The sequence below is a fragment of the Zingiber officinale genome, chromosome 2B (genome assembly GCF_018446385.1).
Source record: "Zingiber officinale cultivar Zhangliang chromosome 2B, Zo_v1.1, whole genome shotgun sequence".
In the NCBI taxonomy this organism is placed as follows: Eukaryota; Viridiplantae; Streptophyta; class Magnoliopsida; order Zingiberales; family Zingiberaceae; genus Zingiber; species Zingiber officinale.
Genome location: NC_055989.1, coordinates 78,407,422 through 78,426,522, shown reverse-complemented (window position 1 = coordinate 78,426,522; position 19,101 = coordinate 78,407,422). Strand labels below are relative to the sequence as shown.

Below are 19,101 nucleotides of genomic sequence, written 5' to 3'. Positions count from 1 at the left end.
ACGGATCGATCCAGAGGGGTTCTGTTCATGGGGACTCACCGGATCGATCGGCGGATCGATCCAAACCTTCTGGATCGATCCACGGATCGATCCAGATCTGCTGGATCGATCCACGGATCAATCCAAACCTGCTGGATCAATCCACGGATCAATCCAAACCTGCTGGATCAATCCACGGATCAATCCAAACCTTGGTTTTTGTCCAAACCCAAGTCTAAAGCCCCCTAAACCAACATCTAGTCAACCATGACTTGTTGGTACATAAGACCTAGCATTCGGTCAACCTTGACCAGCTAGGACTCTCTCACCAAGTGTCTGGTCAATCCCTTTGACCCACTTGGACTTTTCTCTTCTTGCCAAATATCCGGTCAGTCCCTCTGACCTACTTGGACTTTTCTTCCTCGTGCCAAGTATCCGGTCAATCCCTTTGACCTACTTGGACTCTCACCAGATGTCTGGTCAACCTTGACCCATCTGGATTTCTCTTGCCTGGCTTCACTCACCAGGACTTTCCCAATTGCCTAGATTCACTCACTAGGTCTTTCACCTGGCTTCACTCACCAGGATTTTTCTCCTGCCTAGCTTCACTCACTAGGACTTCCCAATTGCCTAGCTTCACTCACTAGGTCTTTCACCTGGCTTCACTCACCAGGATTTTCCTCCTGCCTAACATCCCAGTTAGGACTTCCCAGTCAAGTATCCGGTCATCCTTGACCTACTTGACTCTTCTTCAATCAATATCTTATTGTCAAACATCTAAACTCAAACCAAGACTCAGCTTGGTCAACCAGGTCAACCTTGACCTGAGGGATGTTGCACCAACAATCTCCCCCTTTTTGATGTTTGACAATACCACAATAACACTTACAATGCCACATGTAAGTTAGGCTAATCCCATAGCCTCATTCTTCATGCCACTAGGTAATGAAAGCATAAGTTAAGCTTTTCATTCTCCCCCTAAGAGGGAAAACTTCCTCTTAGATAATGAAAGCCTAACTTACTCCCTTTCACACGTCCTTTCATTCTCCCCCTATTGGCACACATCAACCTATGCCCCCTCTTTGGGCACACTTCAACAAATCCATTTGTTGAAAACTCTCTCCCTGAAGAGTTGCTCATCATTGGTTACAACTTCACTCGTTGAACCAACATGATAATGAAGGTCCCATACCCTTCATTTATCCTTAACTTCTTCCTCAATGTAGACAAATACCCAACCTTGAGCATTTTCTAACATCTTGAGTTCCCACTTGAAATAATGAGGATATCCACTCCCCATTTCAAGTTCAAAAGCTCGTCCATGAGCATTTTCTTTAAAGAAGGTTAACCACCTTCCAAGGTTCATGAAAAATAATTTTCATGCCTTTGAAGAGTCCCTCCCCCTAAAGACATGGTGGTAACTTCTGTCATTGCACCAACAATGACTTGGAATCCCTAAACCTTTAGGAAACCCAGATTTAGAAGTTTTGAGGTTCAAATGTTCAAAATTTGAAACAAACCTCAACCTAAACTTCAATGAAGTCTTCCTTAACCATTCCATCCTTGTTTTCAACACGAAAACACCCTTTTATGTATACAAATGTATTTTAAGGGTTTGGAATGGTTACATAGACTAACCATGGTTCAAAGATGCTGAAGTCCCACCCAAAATCAGCAACTTGGATCGATTGAGTTGGGATCCAATCGATTGAACCAACCGAATCGATCCACCGATCGATTCAAGGTGTGGATCGATCCACCGATCGATCCAATGCCTCCCCATCGATTTACGAATCGATCCACGGATCGATTCAGAACTCAATCGATCCATGGATCGATCGAGTTCGATAGTTGCTGAAATTCCATTTCAGTCTTCAGAAACCCTAGAAAATTCTACAAAATCCAAAAATCATGAAATTTCGTGTAGACATTATTTAGGACATACTTAATCATGGAAAAATAGCTTTCTATGAAAATACTTTATATTTTCAAAGATTGACACAAACTTGAAAACTTGCAAAACTTTAGCGTTTTCTTCAAGTTTGTGTCTAACTATTCAATGGTGATTACTATCAAAAGATAGCCTTCACCAAAGTTTTCCAAAAACATTTTAAAAACATTTTCAAAACCAATATCCCATCATGTTCCTTGGGCATAATGCACATGACTTGTACATTAGCTTTCCCAATGATGGGAAAACACATAACTATGTGTTTTGATGAACTTAAAACTCAAAAGAATGCACTAAATCAACATCTTGAGTTTTGTTCATCATCCTAACATCTCACTTGTATCTAATGTGCACTTGAAACACATACAAGTCATCTTATAGGTCTTTGTGAGATGTAAGATTTTGGTTTTGCCCTATTCTAGGGATCATGCATATCTATCTAGGCATTTTGAGAGGTAGACATCCACAAAGGATGTTACTTGTTGATTTACTTATTAAACAAATGTCACTTGTTTATTCCACTTGTTGTAAACAAATGCCACTTGTTTAACTAATGCCATATGTCCTTAATTTTTAAGGAAATAAACATAATGCATGATAATGTTATGGCATACATCAAAATAAAATAGCTTTCAAAAGAAAGATTCCTATAACTACATGATGTATGTATGGCATGACATGGTATTTTTGTATTTTTCATGATAAGTCATGAATGCAAAATACAAATAAGATAAAATATGATGTCATGGCATATTATGAGCAAACAATCATGGCAAGGTTTAGCATAAATAAAATATACCTAGATTACCTATCTAAGTATCGTTAATCTTAGCTAATCTTAAAACTTAAACCCTAGATTACCCAAAGTGCTTCAAGAGAGTGCCAAAACCTAAATGGGCATTTCTAATTCTCTTGATTAATTTATGCCAATTGAAATTAAGCTTATCCTCAAATGTTGGCATATTCCATTTTTCCTCAAGAGTAATCACATAAATCAAGGCCTGGAGTGCCTTAAAATTTATAAGAGAATACCAAAATCCCAACTTGGGATTTCTCTAGGTTTTCCCAATTTATGCCTTTTTAAGATAAAATCAATTTTCCACCATTAGGCACATTTTACTCTTTCAAGGAGTAAATAATAATTCCATTTCATTTTCAAAGGTTAACAAAAACCTTGAAAATGCTCCTTGAGTGTCAATTTCCTCAAAGTTGGGTTAACTACCCTTCTAATCAGAGTTGACACTCTCTAACCCATCTATGGGGTAGAGAAGATGCTCCTAGGAACCCAACACCTATTGGTGCTCCTTGGATGCTCTAGGTACTCACTAGGATAACTTCCTAGATACCTTCCTAGTAACCTTGTTGAGCTTCTTAGAAGCCTTGGTCACATTTTCTAGGTCAACTCTAGGGATAGCCTCTCTTGTGACCTTGTTAGTGACTTTCTTAGACTTCTTAGAAGTCTTAGTCACTTTGGTTGCAAAAATACTTCTAGGGATATCTTCCCTTGTATCTTGGACTTGACCTCTAGACTTAGGGTTTGTTCCATAGCTATATGGAACCATATGATAACTAGGCACATCCTTTTTAGCTTTGGGTTTGTATCCCAAACCTCTATGACCATTGGATGACCTTTGTGCTCCTAGACCTAGGCTATGCTCATTTTGGCCTAATAAGATATTTTCCATCCTTCTTAGGGTCTTTTCCATTTTATCAAGTCTTGACCTCAAGACTTGATTTTCCATCACTAAGTCCTTAGTTTTTGGTTTTCCATTAAGTCCATGAGCATTTTTGTTTCTAGGCTTGTAGCTACAATCCTTAGAGTTCTTGCCTAGACTTTTACCTACATTCCTAGCCTTAGGTGTAGTAGTTTTGGCATGTAGGGCCACATGCTTTTCCTTAAAGCCCTCATGCTTCCTATTCTTATGGTAAATTGCATTAAAATGATAAACTTAGAACTATCATGCTTTTTACCATAATGTAAAGGAGTAGGCTCAATAAATGTTACCTTCTTCTTTACCTTGGAGGCTCCCCCTTGACTAATGCCTCCTTGAGCCTTGACCATCTTCTTCCCCTTGAGGCATTGACTCCGGTAATGCCCCTTTTGATTGCAAGAGAAGCATATGATATGCTCCTTGCTCTTCTTTGTTCCGGGAATGGTCTCCTCGGGCTTCTCCTTGCCCTTTTGCGTCACTTGACCCTTCTTCTTGGCCAAGTTGGGACACTTGCTCTTGTAGTGCCCACTTTCCCTACACTCAAAACATATTATATGATTTTTATTTTTAATTGAAACATTTATACCTTCTTGTGTAGGGATGGCACTTGCTCCTCCATTTGCTATTTCTTGAATTTCGGAGGTGGCACCATCTTCTTCTTCTTCACTTGACCCGGATGTAGAAGCTTCTCCTTCTTCTTGATCCGGCGTCACCAAGGATTGCTCCCCCTCAATCCTAGAGGTGGAGGCTTCATCATCTTGAACATGAAACAAGGAGTATGCTCCCTCCTTGTTCCCTTCGTTTCATTCCCTTGAGGATGAAGCTTCTTGGATTTCCTCTTCTTCGGAGGTTGAGCATCTCTCAACCTCGGAGTCCTCCTCTTGGTCTTGCTCCAAAGAGTCACCCTCTCTGGATTCTTCATGATCTTGTACAGTGGAGGGGATCTCTTCATGAAGCTTGGCCAATTTGCTCCATAGCTCCTTTGCATCTTCAAACTCTCCAATTTTGCAAAGGATGGTGCTTGGCAATAAATTGACCAAAAGCTTGGTCACTTTGTCATTTGCCTCGCACCTTTGGACTTGCTCCGGGCTCCATTTGCTTTTCTTTAGAACTTTGCCCTTTGAATTTTTTGGAGCCTTGAAGCCTTCCATTAGAGCAAATCATTGCTCTATCTCCATCATAAGAAAATTTTCGATTCTTGATTTCCAAGAATCGAAACTCGTAGAAGTGTATGGTGGAGCCACCCTTGTGTCAAATCCAAACCCATCTTGGAATTGCATCTTGAAGTTGAGCTTGATAAAGTCTTGAACTTGAAGAATTTGCTCCAACTTCTTCACCCTCTAGCTTTTCTTGATATGCTTGACCCTTCCGGCGATGATTCCGGTGAAGAGCGGCCTTGCTCTGATACCACTTGTTAGGACCAAAAGTAGCTAGAGGGGGGGGTGAATAGCTCGTCGCGTGCTCGTTGCTCGGTGTTGCTTGTTTCTTCAAGAATGCGCAGCGGAAAATACATAAACAAACACAAACACAAACACGCTAACACTAGGAGTTTACTTGGTATCCACCTCCAACGGAGATGACTAATCCAAGGATCCACACCACGCACGCACCCTCCACTATGAAAACACTCCTTTTCGGTAACTACAGGCGGAGAAGCCCTACAAGACTCTCGTACAAGAAGAAGAAAGGGTAGTAAAGAATAAGCAAAGCTTACAAGAAACAAGAAAACCCTAGCTTCTTCTTCTTCTCGTTGCAACTCGCCTCTTGACTTGGATGAACCTCCAAGAACCTTCAAGAACTGGCGGTGAGGAGCTTAGAGAGTCTTGGGAGGAGCCGTGTTGAATCTGGAATGAATCGGTGAAGTTCTCTTCGAAGAAATCGCACGCTATAAACGCGCCAGCGGTCGAATCCCAATCGATTGGATTGCTCCCAATCGATTGGGAGGCTGGATCGATCCACGGATCGATCCAGGCGCCTCTGTGGATCGACCTACGGATCGATCCACGGATCGATCCGGCCTTGCGAAGCAGCGGCGTCCCAATCGATCCACGATCGATTGGGACCTCTGATCGATCCACGGATCGATCCGGAGAGGTTTGTGTGGACTCACCGGATCGATCCACGGATCGATCCAGGATCTTCTGGATCGATCCACGATCGATCCAAACTCTTGGATCAATCCACGGATCAATCCAAACTCGTTGGATCAATCCACGGATCAATCCAAACCTTGGTTTTGCCCAAAACCAAGCCCAAAGCCCCTAAACCAACATCTAGTCAACCATGACTTGTTGGTACATAAGACCTAGCATCCGGTCACCCTTGGCCAGCTAGGACTCTCTCACCAAGTGTCCGGTCAATCCCTTTGACCCACTTGGACTTTTCTCTTCTTGCCAAGTATCCGGTCACTCCCTAAGACCTACTTGGACTTTTCTTCCTCGTGCCAAGTATGCGGTCAATCCCTTTGACCTACTTGGACTCTCACCAGATGTCTGGTCAACCTTGACCCATCTGGATTTCTCTTGCCTGGCTTCACTCACCAGGACTTTCCCAATTGCCTAGATTCACTCACTAGGTCTTTCACCTGGCTTCACTCACCAGGATTTTTCTCCTGCCTAGCTTCACTCACTAGGACTTCCCAATTGCCTAGCTTCACTCACTAGGTCTTTCACCTGGCTTCACTCACCAGGATTTTCCTCCTGCCTAACATCCCAGTTAGGACTTCCCAGTCAAGTATCCGGTCATCCTTGACCTACTTGACTCTTCTTCAATCAATATCTTATTGTCAAACATCTAAACTCAAACCAAGACTCAGCTTGGTCAACCAGGTCAACCTTGACCTGAGGGATGTTGCACCAACATTCATGAGACACAACTCTATTCTATTTTCCTCTCATCTCTTCCTTGGTGGTGGCCAGCCATAAGCTCCTTGCTCTTCTCCTTTTCTCTTCCTCCTTGGTGGTCGGCGGCATCAACACAAGAGGAGTCCTTGGCGGCCGGTTCTAGCTTGGAGAAGAAGGAGATAAAGGAGGCTTTGCTCTTGCATCCCTTGGAGCTCATTGGTTGGTGGTCGAATCTTGCTAGAAGAAAGGAGGCTTGGTGGTTCTCATCTCGGTAGATCGTTGCCCACACAACGTCCGAGATAAGAAGAGGAATACGGTAGAAGATCAAGAGGTTATTGCTTACAAAGAAAGGTATAACTAGTAATTATTTTCCACATTATACTAGTTTTCTTTGTATGAATTCCAAACACAAGAGGCTAGTGATTCTATATTTTTAGATTAGATATTCGAAGTTGTGTTTCTTTTGTTTTATTTTTTCGAATTTGTGATTCGATTGTTCCTTTTGGTTAAACCTAGAGTTATATAAGAAAATTAAATATTAGATTTTTTTAAAAGACTTTGTCTAGGCGGTGGTGGATGATCCCATACCCAAGAAGGCCTAGTGCCTCGCCATGCAGTCCTGGAAGCCAATTATAGAAATTAATATTTAATTGAATTGATAACGTAGGTGGATTTGGATCAATAATGTTAAGTATCGTTTGCGATCCAAGTCTAAACCATTAAGAACATATAAGTTAAATTTGAAATCAATAATGTTAAGTTCCGTTTGCGATTCCGAATTTAATTTCTAAAGAACACAATAGGTTGTTAGGAAAGGTTCAGGACTTGTACAAAATTTTTATACAGTGGAACCGGTACGATCTTCCTAGGACCAATCAACATATGTCACCTTAGCGACCCTCCAAGGTGGCTCCCCAGTATCTGAAAGGGAGGTAAATCATGAGAAACTTCGCCCAACAACAACAGCGCATGTAAAGAGGGGTTGAGACAACTAGCGAGACATTTCACACTCGGTGAAAATCAACCCGGACCAATTGACAACAACATCCTTATATGAACCAACTGGTTCGTCCATAGGGAGATTATATATTATTCATTTTAGTACAATGTGATTACGCTCACCCCAGATGTCCCTCATAGCTCATTCATAAGTTATGTGAAGGGAAGTAAATCACGGGGGTATAGCTCACCGTCAAGTGACTAGAGAATGGGAGGGGGGTTTTCCTCGAAGGCATGCGCTTGTTGGAAATTGCACTACAAAAAAAAGTAGTTTTGCCGACAGAAATATCCGTCGGTACATGGTCGTACCGACAGACTTCCAACGGAATAAATTCCGTCGATAAAATATCCACAGCCCCAAGATTTCCAACTGAAAACATAATTCCGTCGGCAATATATACTGACAGAATTAAATATCCATCGATATTGTTGGAAAATAACAGTTTACAAAATTGGCAGAAATCTCCTGACGGAACTGACTGTTCCATCAGGAAACTATAAATATACTGACAAAACGATAGTTTTCGTCGGTAATGACCGACGGAACTATCATTTCCGTCAGTAATCACCGACGGAAATGATAGTTCCGTCAGTAACCTATCGACATCTGTGGTTTCGATACTTTCCGATGGAACCCGTTCCGTCAGTATTCCGACGGGAAATCAAAAAAAATTCACAGATTCATTTCATTTACACGCTGTTCCCATATACATTTTCCAAATATATAAACAAACCATAACAATAGATGGTATCATACAATCCACACAACAAATACAATCCACAACAAATATAATTTACATCAAATATAATCCACACACATATATATCATATGACAATCACACACTAATAAAATCCACCAAACAAAACATTTTTCATACAATCCATAGCTAACCAAATCTACAGAATATATATTCCACACATATCCATATCTAAAGTCAAGTTTACATAATACATACCGAATTAAAATGTAGTCCAAATAATACAAGAACGCGAAATTATAAAGAAAATCCAGTAGAAAGGCAAATACAAAATGATGTATAAATAAACAGTTTGTATATATATGTATAACGAATTTTTTATGAAATGATAATACCTGAACAAAAATGAGAAAATGATGTAGTGAAGTGCCTGATATGACTGAACGTGACTCCTGAAACATATAGTAAGAAAACCTTTAGAAATAAACATGTTATAATATCAAAACAGGCTCACGTTCTATATAATAAATAAAAAACTAAAGTGTAGTTGAACAAACCTCAAAAAAGCTAATGATCACCGTTTGATGGATCTTGAGTCTCCTGTGACTCAGAACCCTATGATGCCTGGGTGAAAGAAACCACGATTGCCCGCATTTGGGCCATGAGATCTTGATTACTCTTGTCACGTTCAGCTCTCTTCTTCTCCTCATCAGCTCTCCACTGATCCATAACAGCGATCCTCTGATCCATTGATTTCAGTTGAGAACACAGTTCTTGATTTTCATGTCTTAAAGACTGCATCTCACTAGAAGAAGAGGAACTAGCATGACCTACTGGATTCCTCAAACGATCAAATGTAATTTTGGCCTAAGAGCCAAGGCCGTAGAGGGTGGAGTTTTTTATCCTTCCACCGACAACATCATAATAAATCTCATTTAGATCGTCAATGGATAAAGACTATGACTCTCCACCCTCTGTTGATGGTTGAGATGCCTGAGCCACCCTTTCTGTCATTTGTTGCTGGATAAAAAATAATATAATATCCAATTTGATCTGTATTACTAATTACTAATCAAGATAGAAATGAACAAATGTAATAAAGTTAATAATTTTACATGTAGAGTTTGAGATCGAGAATCAACAAATGACCCATTCTTCTTCTTGTGGGTCTTGAGAAAAATCTCCATACATATAGGTTGTCAGGCAAGCTCACGTTCCTACATTCAAAAAATTCGGGAAAAAATTAGTATGCTCAACAATACAAGGTTGGTAATAAATATAAAATTTGTTACAAAGTATAATTTTAAATTATACTCATCAGATCCATGGTATGCTCAACAATAGATCTGGATCCTGACGTATGCCGAGCGGTTCCGGTGCTCGGGCCACCTGGCTCTGTATTCCTATTTTCTTTTGCCTTTTCACCATTAGCTTGCCACCTTTCTGCAGCCCAGGTGGTCGTCCATGCACTCCATATCACCTCTGAAACATACGCAAGCCTAGTGCCCTTCTTTCTCAAGTAATACATATGATCTCTGTAGAGTTTGGCACAGTAAGTCTTCCATGTAGCTTTAAATTGGTCTTCTTACCTATCCACCCATGTATATCTTTTCTGTAATTATAAGTTAAACATTTAGTTTAAATGATAACTATATTATAGAATGTGAAATACATTAAATTTACTTACCACAAATTCATTATAATAAAATAGCTTCATCTCCTGGTCTACATGCCTCCATGTAGTACCAGACGCGCTAACTCGTTCCTTGATTTTGCAGTGATATATGTGGCAACTCTGTGCCCATCTGGAGTGAACCCGTACAAAATAATATGAAGTTATGAGAAATATATTTTAACTAATGTTATATATAAACTTGAATTAATAGTACAAAATACTTACAAGTCCCCGACAACGGTAAGAACCTTGTAGCCACGGGGTGCCACAGGCTGCTGCTCTGCCATAATGATATCTGCAAAATAACATTACAACACATCATAATAATGTCTAAAAACCTGATAATATAAATACAAAAAAATATGAAAATATTACTTACCGACGGAAATAATAATGTTAATATTTAATCATCATCAACATCTGACTAATCAACATTAACAGTTTCTATGTCCTCATTGCTAGATGAGCTTAGTTCAACTTCATCCTCACTGTAGGACATCTCCCCATCATCTATCTCTTCGTAAATGTCATTAGCATCTACAAGTAATTGAGAAGTAGATTGATGTTGTAAATCAACTGAATGTCTCTCCACTTCATCATTCTGAAATGCATCATGATTTTTGAGCAGTGATTGTATTTGACATCTCTATGGTCGAGCGAGGCTTGATTCGACAAACAGACAACCATTCACTAGATCTTCTTCTCTTCGTAGGGTATTCAAGATAGAAAACTTGACCCGCTTGTATTCCGAAAATAAAAGGCTCAAACTTGTTGAATCTTTTATTTGCATTAACCTCAACTAAATTATAATTTGGATGAACTCTAGTACATATTCTTGGGGTCGGATCATACCATGAACATTTGAACAACACACACCTCTTTATTGGTAATGCAGGATATTCAATCTCTATAATTTCGTCAAGTCTACCATAGTAATCAAACTCAGTGTTATTGTTGTCCATAGATCCTTTGACGCAAACACCAGAATTATAAGTTAATCTCCGTGAATCTCATTGTGCCACGTGGAATTTAAGGCCATTAACATAATAACCAGAATACACCTTTATTTTACGAAGAGGTCCTGATGCAATATTGATTATCCTATCATCTTGCACATTTGATATTCTACGGTCTTTCACTTATAAAAATTAGTAATATATAACTTAGTACACTTCTTAATAAACATGAACTCAAAAATTTCACAAATTTTCTTACATATATTTGAAACCACAATGCAAATTCAGTCTCTAACTTTGTAGCTACCTCACTTGCACTAATTGATGGGTTTTGTGGATATAATTGTTGTTCGTACAAGCTGAGAAAAAAACTAATTATATTAAAATTGGGATACCAAGCAAAATAATTAAACGGAGGATAAATGTTTGATTTAAGAAGTTTACTTACTTTATGTATGGTTTGACCTCTTCACAATTTAAGAGTATATATGTTCTTGCAGCATGATATTCTTCCTCGGTTAACCATCTAGAAAGCGATGCACCCATTAACTTACTAGAAAACTTAAAAATAGAAAGCATCGATGGATCTATTGGCTGACAAGCATCATTAGAATTTCTAGGACACTTGCGATGTCTTGTTTGCACACTATCAACAAAATAATAGGAGCAAAAAGAATATGCTTCTTCAACTAGATAAACATTGCATATTGATCCTTCAACTCTTGCTTTGTTACGAACATTATTTTTTAATTTCCTCAAAAATCGTTCAAATGGATACATCCATCTGTACTGCATGGGACCTGCTATTTGTGCCTCGTATGGTAAATGTACTGGTAGATATTCCATTGAATCAAAAAAACTTGGTGGAAATATACGCTCCAATTTACATAATATGAGAGGAATGTCTGTTTCTAGTTGAAGCATATCATCCATCGTAATACACCTTGCTGTCAAATCTCTAAAAAATAGACTCAATTCAGTGAGTGCTTGCCAAACATTTTGAGGAAATAAGACATGGAAAGCTACTAGAATAAGTCTTTGCATAAATACATGACAGTCATGACTTTTCATTCCAAACATCTTTAATCTATTCATATCCACGCGTCGAGCCATATTTGAGGCATAACCATTTGGAAATTTGATTTCTTTCAACCAATTACATAAAGTTTACTTGCCATCTTTGTCCAATGTATAGCAAGCCTTTGGAAATCTATTAGTTATTTTATCTTGATGCAACTCTAGTCTATTGACTAGTTCTTTTAATTCCTCGCGTGATTTTGCAATGTCTTTAGTTCTTCCAGACACATTCATCACAGTGTTAAAGATATTATCGAAGAAATTTTTCTTAATATGCATAACATCTAAATTATGCCGAATAAGCAGATATTTCCAATACGGTAACTCCAAAAAAATACTCCTTTTCTTCCAACCACACTTGCACATCCTAACAATATATTTATTTATCTCATCAGAACCAGATTGAGATACTGGTAGAAACTCATAACTATCAATTTGCTCAATGTTTTGTTCACCTGAAGCATGGAGTGGAGGGGGTTTTCTGACTACAACATTTTTTAGGAAATTTTTCTTATTTCGCCTAAGAGAGTGATCAAGTGGTAAAAATTTATGGTGATTATCAAATCAAGACACCTTCCCACAGTAAGGTAATGAAAATGCATCAGAATCAGTCATGCAGTGTGGATATGCTAATTTACCAGCCGTGCTCCAACCCAACAACATTGAGTATGCTGGAAAATCACTGATCGTCTAAAATAATACAGCATGCAATCTAAAATTAGTTTTACTTGCAACATCATAAATCACCGATCCTATATTCCATAATTCATTTAACTCGGCAATCAGAGGTTGTAAGAAAATATCTATATTCTTTTTGGGATTGGTTGGACCAGGAATAAGTACTGTAAGGAACATAAATTCATCTTTCATACACATCCATGGCGGTAAATTATACGGTGTCAATATAACCGGCCAAGATGAATATTGTTGCCCTGACTGTCCAAATGGTTGAAATCCATCTGCAGAAAGCCCCAATCTTACATTACGTGGTTCCATTACAAAAGTAGGAAATACAGCATCTAGATGTTTCCATGCAGGTGAATCAGAAGGATGACACATTATACCTCCATCGTGCTCATGCTCATGATGCCACGTCATATGGCAAGTTGCAGCAGCAGATGCATACAAACGTTGAAGTCTAGTAGTTAACGGAAAATAATACATCACTTTCCAAGTAAATTTTTTTTTCTTCTGCCCTAGTATGCCAGTACCATGCTTATAACGAGAGTGTGTACAGATTTTGCATTCACGCAGATCATTGTCTTCATTCCAAAATATCATATAGTTATTTATACAACAATCAATCTTCTCCACATGCAAACCTAAACCTCTGATCAATTTTTTTTTACTGTAAAAAAATATCCGCCATTATGTTATCAGCAGGAAGCAATTCTGACATCAACTGACAAATGTCATCGTAACATCTTTATGAAAAATGATGTTCTGCTTTCATATTTAATAACCTTATAGTAGTTGATATTGAGAATGACCAGAGGGAATGTCTTTCCACACTTCTCTTTCACTAGCCTTTAATATTTTATATAGTTGCTGATATTCAGGTGTTGGTGTTTCATCTATATTGGAATAATCAACTGCAGCATTCATCGCATCATGAACCATTGATTGCATTGCAATATCAATATTAGTTGATGCTTCAGGAGCGGTAACAGTTGTCCTAGATGACGAACCACCAGAAGGTTCAATTGGTTCATATAAATAAGGCTCCCTGTGACAGTACCAATTGTAGTAATTTGACATAAAACTATTTCTACATATATACATTTTTACAGTATCCTCATCACGGAAAGCTCTATTTTAACATTTTTTATGATTGCATGGACACCGTAACTCAGCACCATTCATACATTCAAGGTGACTTTTAGCAAAGTTCACAAACTGTTCAACTTCAGCAATAAAATCATCTCTGATAAATCTTTTTTCTAATCGATTGTACATCCAAGCTTTGTTCATAGATATTTTCACCTAAAACTAATATATTGAGAACTAGAAATTAACATAGATTAACATACTGACACAAAACAAACAAACAGACTATATTATATTATAAATTAACATACTAACATAACATATTTCTAAATTTAACCATGTTAAATGACATACAGTATAATTTAGTAAATTTTACCTAAAGATGTGTACGTTAACGGGAGAAGAGCAACAAATGCTATATGTTTACAAAATAAAAATAATTTAGCTCAAAAATTATGACAAAAATAAATGACAAGTTGCTCGCGGCAACAAGCACAACCTGCTGGCCTGGTGGCCGGCACAGCCACCAGCAGCCAGCTACCGGCCAACACAACCGCCAGCAACCAGCTGGTGGCCGACGATGGCCGGCAAAGCCGCAGGCAGGCGCAGGCGGCCGCTGTCGGCCGCTGGTGGCCGCAGAAGGCCGCTAGCAGCCGCTGGTGGCCGCAGAAGGTTGTTAGCGGCCGCTAGCGGCCACATAAGGCCGCAGGCGGTCGCCGCCGGCCGCTGGCGGGCAAAGAAGGCCGCAGGCGGCCTCCGTCGGCCGCTGGCGTGCGTAGAAGGCCGCAGGCGGGCACAGAAAGCGGTAGGCGGCCGCCGCCGGCCGCTGGCGGGCGTAGAAGCCCACTGGCGGCTGCAGGCGAACGCCGTCGTCCGCTTGCGGGCGCAGAAGCCCGCTGGCAAGCGTAGCCGGCCGTCGCCTGCCGCCGCTTGTGGGCGCTGGCCTGTGGCAGTTGCCGATAGCAGGAAAACAAAGAAAAAAAGAAAGCTAACCTGCGATCAGGATCGGGGAGAACGGAGGAGTCGGCCGCGCGCGTGAGGGAACGAGCAAAGGGGTTAGGGTTTTTTTAGGGAGCGTTACTGACAGAATTTTAATTCTGTTGGTACCCTTTAATTTTACCGACGGAATGAATTATTCCATCGGTAAAATCCTTGATTTGCCGACGGAATCTTTTCTTCCGTCGGTACCAATAGGGTTTACAGACGGAATGAATGATTCCATCGGTAAAATTTAAGGGTACCGACGGAATTAAAAATTCATCGGTAATCCTTCTTTCTTTTGTAGTATTGATTCCTTATCCTATTATAACAAATTACCATTCTCTAACCAACTGGGAACTTAGTGGGACAATTGCATACTATTCATGGTGATAAAAAGGTGATTCATTCGCCCCCAATATTTTGTCAATTTATTTTTAAATTAATATAGAAAAGATAAATTATTAATAACTATTAATTTTTAGTATATGATTGCATACTATTCATAGTCATAGAGGAGGATGGAGGATGATGAAAAAACAGAAAAGGGAAGATGATGAGGAGGAAGGGACAAAGACCTAAACCTTTATTGGCCAGATCAATTATTGGAAGCAAAGTATTAGTTTGCATCCAGTGCATTAATTGTGTGACCCGCTGCTTTTTGTTGATGCTTCCAAACTAAGTTAATGCAACATGTTCCATGCTCTTCAAATACATGTTTAATGTCCTAAGACGTAGCACAGATGGGAAATATATAATTTTGTGATTAAAAAATTCAGGGATCGATTTCCGGGGTATTATTATCTGAGGTTAACGTCTCCGTTATATACTTTCTACCTGTGTACCTATATTTACCTCCCTTCATATTCATGAGACCGGCTCTAGGGGTCATTGATGTGACGGTTCCATATTTTTTTTTTTTCAAATACATATTTAAAAAAAAAAAACAAAACAAAACAAATCAAATTCAGATCTTTCTTTTTAAAACAATAAATTATTATTATTTTCTTTTACTTTCTATCTCTCCTTTTACGCTGTCCTTTTCTCTCTTTTTATATGAATCGCTGCAGAGAAAAAGAGAGGCCGAGAAAGCGACCCAACAGCGATGAAGGCTTCCAACGCGCAGTTTCCGTGACCATGAGAATGAATAAGCGCAACGAGAGATGTCCAAAAATCTACAATATAATTACGATCTAAATTTATAATATCGCTGCAGATCTATGCACGCATGGAGATATCGATCGCAGAGATAATAGCGATTAATTTGCTGCTCCGGCGATGGCGTCGCCTTTGATGGCGCACGCCGTCTGCCCCAGCGACGGCGCCGCTTCTGACAGCCTCCGGCGACGCCTGCCTTCCATGGCCAGAAACAGAAGAAGAAGAAGAGAAAGTAATTAATTCTCGAACAACATCAACGTTAAAGAAGAATGACTAGCCAGAAAGCAATTAATTAGATAAAATCCAACTCCTCCTAGCTAAGTTCACACACTGTTTACAAAATTTGCAAAGGGCTGGGGACATTCCAAGTGGCATCGCCCTCCTTCCTGTAAACCTCTGCCATTCACTCATCATGATATCTACTGATCATGACTGCAAAAACCTCACACCAGTAAATCCTACACATATATAGATCAATAATGATAAACATATAGAGGGGTCCCGGCCGGTCTTTCACTTTCTGTTAAAGCTCGACGTACGTATTTTCTAACACTCAAAATACGTCCTTAGCAAAGGAGACGACGGTACATGGCATGGAGGGCCCCTACCCTGCTCTTGGCCATGCTTAACCATGGAAGCCTGATCATCTGTCCCTTTTATTCTCTGGTTTGGAAAGCTAAGCGTGGATGGTTTGTGAGTTCATGGTCACTGTGTTAGCTCTATTGGTTAAACTGTAGATGCATCATGCATGGATTCACTGGACAGTTTTTCTCCTTTGCAGGGGGCAGACGCATAGTGTTCAGAGAGACACCGTCTGCGCACTGTGGACTGGCGCGAGCCAATGACAATAATAGCATTGGGTCAGAGTTTTGTACAGGAGACATGGATATAAATTCCCCGTATGATATTAAAAAGGACAGCCTCACATGATAGTCTTCTCTTCTGAATTCTGCCCTAATCGATATAATTCATTGAAAATCAAATCACATACTGTCATTTTAACAGTGCCTTCTTAATTTCCTGCCATGAAACAGTTACTTTATGTATGTGCTTTCAACTAGCTTAGTAGAATGATACGGTCGGTCTCCAGTTGGCTTCATCTCAGCAGGATGCATAGCAAGATCATGTAGATAAATTAGAGTAAGCAGCGGTTTTCTAAATAGGATGATGAAATCCCTGAGAATCGACTCATGCCTAATCTAACAAGTACCAATTGCGCTTTGCTCGTGGGGGCAAGATGAACCTAGCTACATGGTTTTACCTAGAGTTGCCAAGTCAGTTTGAGTAGGCTTGTCCGACCTCCCGAACTGCCACTTGACCAATCTTTCGGCGTGAGAAGAGATGCTACAGTTAGTATAACGCAAAAGGACATAGAGGTTACAATAACATGAGATGTGTAGGTACGCCCCCTCAGACTTCTTTCCCTAAGTTAGGTAAGGGGAGAGAGTCTCTCGAAAAACAGATCTCAACGATAATGATTTAGGCATCGAAAGAACCTCGTCGGATATCTCCCATTGACTAATCCTTCGACGCGTGTGATGCTTTGTAGAGTCGGATATGTCACGAGAAGAAAGTGAAGAGAAAACTTCGACGACATCGTTCTTTAATGCGGGACGAATTTCTACCGCCGTGTGTGACATTTCTGTCGGGATCAAAGAAGATAACAATGGAGTCGATCAGATGAGAGTTTAAAAACATGTTGACCCTCACATGAGCTTGATCAATGAGATGCATCATTCATGGTCCCTGCCGGCCCACCACCACCCCCATTCACCCCCTCCACTCACTCACCCTCTCTCACGTACCTTTCAGGCCTTTAAGTTCTGTGCTCCTCCTCTCCTTCTCTTCTCACTGATTGCTAATCTTCTTGGCTTGTTGGCATGGAAGAAAACGGGAGCTCGAGGGAGTTGATGTTCGAGAAAGTGGTGACGCCGAGCGACGTCGGAAAGCTGAACCGGCTGGTGATCCCGAAGCAGCACGCGGAGAGGCACTTCCCGGCGCCGGAGTCGTCGGCCGGCGAGAGCACCAAGGGGGTGCTGCTGAGCTTCGAGGACGCGTGCACCGGTCGCGCCTGGCGGTTCCGCTACTCCTACTGGAGCAGCAGCCAGAGCTACGTCATCACCAAGGGGTGGAGCCGATTCGTCAAGGAGAAGGGGCTCCTCGCCGGCGACACCGTCTCCTTCGCGCGCAGCCGCCAGCTCTTCTTCATCGACTGCAAGCGCCAGAAGCGCAGTGCTAGCTACAATTGTTATCTCAATGATTACAATAATTACCAGCCGATCCTCCGAGGCTTCTCCTTCCCTTTCCCTCCGCCTCTCCCCCCGCCTCCGTGGAGCTACTTCGGGCTGCCGCCGCCATCACTCCCGGTGGCGGCGCAAGTGCAGGGGGTGAATTCTGTCGGGCATTTTAGCGAACAGGTGGCGTCGGCCGGCTGCCCGAAGCGAGTAAGGCTCTTCGGAGTCAACTTGGACTGCGTCCCCGAGTCCACCACTATTAAAGAAACTCCATCGAGGTCGCCGCCGGGGGTGGCTGCCATGACGAACCAAGATCGAAAGCGCTCAGATTTGGATCTCTATTTATGAGGAAGAAACGCAAGCATGTGTAGTAGTAACTAAACCTCAAGTCCTATCTATGTAATAATTAATTTAAATATGTTTAATTGTAAGTATAATTTGTTTAATTTACACCCAACATTCCATTACTGATTTGCATAATCAACGACAATTTGTTTGGTTTCATTCATATTTGCCTTCTAATTTGTATTTAATCAATTAATAGAGAGAAGCCTTCATCTTCCTCAGCTTCTTCTTCTTCTTTCTTCTTCTTCTTCTGCAGCAGCAAATGAAACAGTGGACGCCTACCAATATCTACGTACTTCAGGTCAGATCTAATCACTTCTCTCATATTTCATTCTTCATTGTGTTCATCTTTCTGGTTTTCTTTTCTGATTTCTATTATTTAAGTAGATATGTATTAATTGTTCAAGTCTCAACATTTTCTGAGAAAAAAAGGACAAAACAAAAGGAGGTGAAGCAAAGCAGTACTGTTTGTAATTAATTAATAGAATTCATTTAATTATATAAACAACTTGTTGCTTGCAATTTGATGGAGAAGATAAATTTATATCAATCTTTCAATTCACAAGACAATATATTTGACTTAGGGTTTTGCTTACTTTGAGGTATATGTTCCTTGTTCTTTGAGGTACCTTCAAACAATTGATTAGGAAATACATTTGGACTGTGATTTAGAAGATGTGAAGGGAAACAATGTTTTTTTTATTGTACATTTACATGGTAACATAAGTA

General features: G+C 40.3%; 1 protein-coding gene across 1 annotated transcript; it reads left to right on the top strand.

The window, feature by feature from the left end:
* Window positions 1-17,530: 17,530 nt before the first annotated feature.
* LOC122049211 (B3 domain-containing protein Os06g0107800-like) lies at window positions 17,531-18,494 on the top strand. Its single transcript, XM_042610632.1, has one exon. The coding sequence runs from the start codon at window positions 17,674-17,676 to the stop codon at window positions 18,373-18,375; it is 702 nt and encodes a 233-aa protein (XP_042466566.1). The 5' UTR covers window positions 17,531-17,673; the 3' UTR covers window positions 18,376-18,494.
* Window positions 18,495-19,101: the final 607 nt, after the last annotated feature.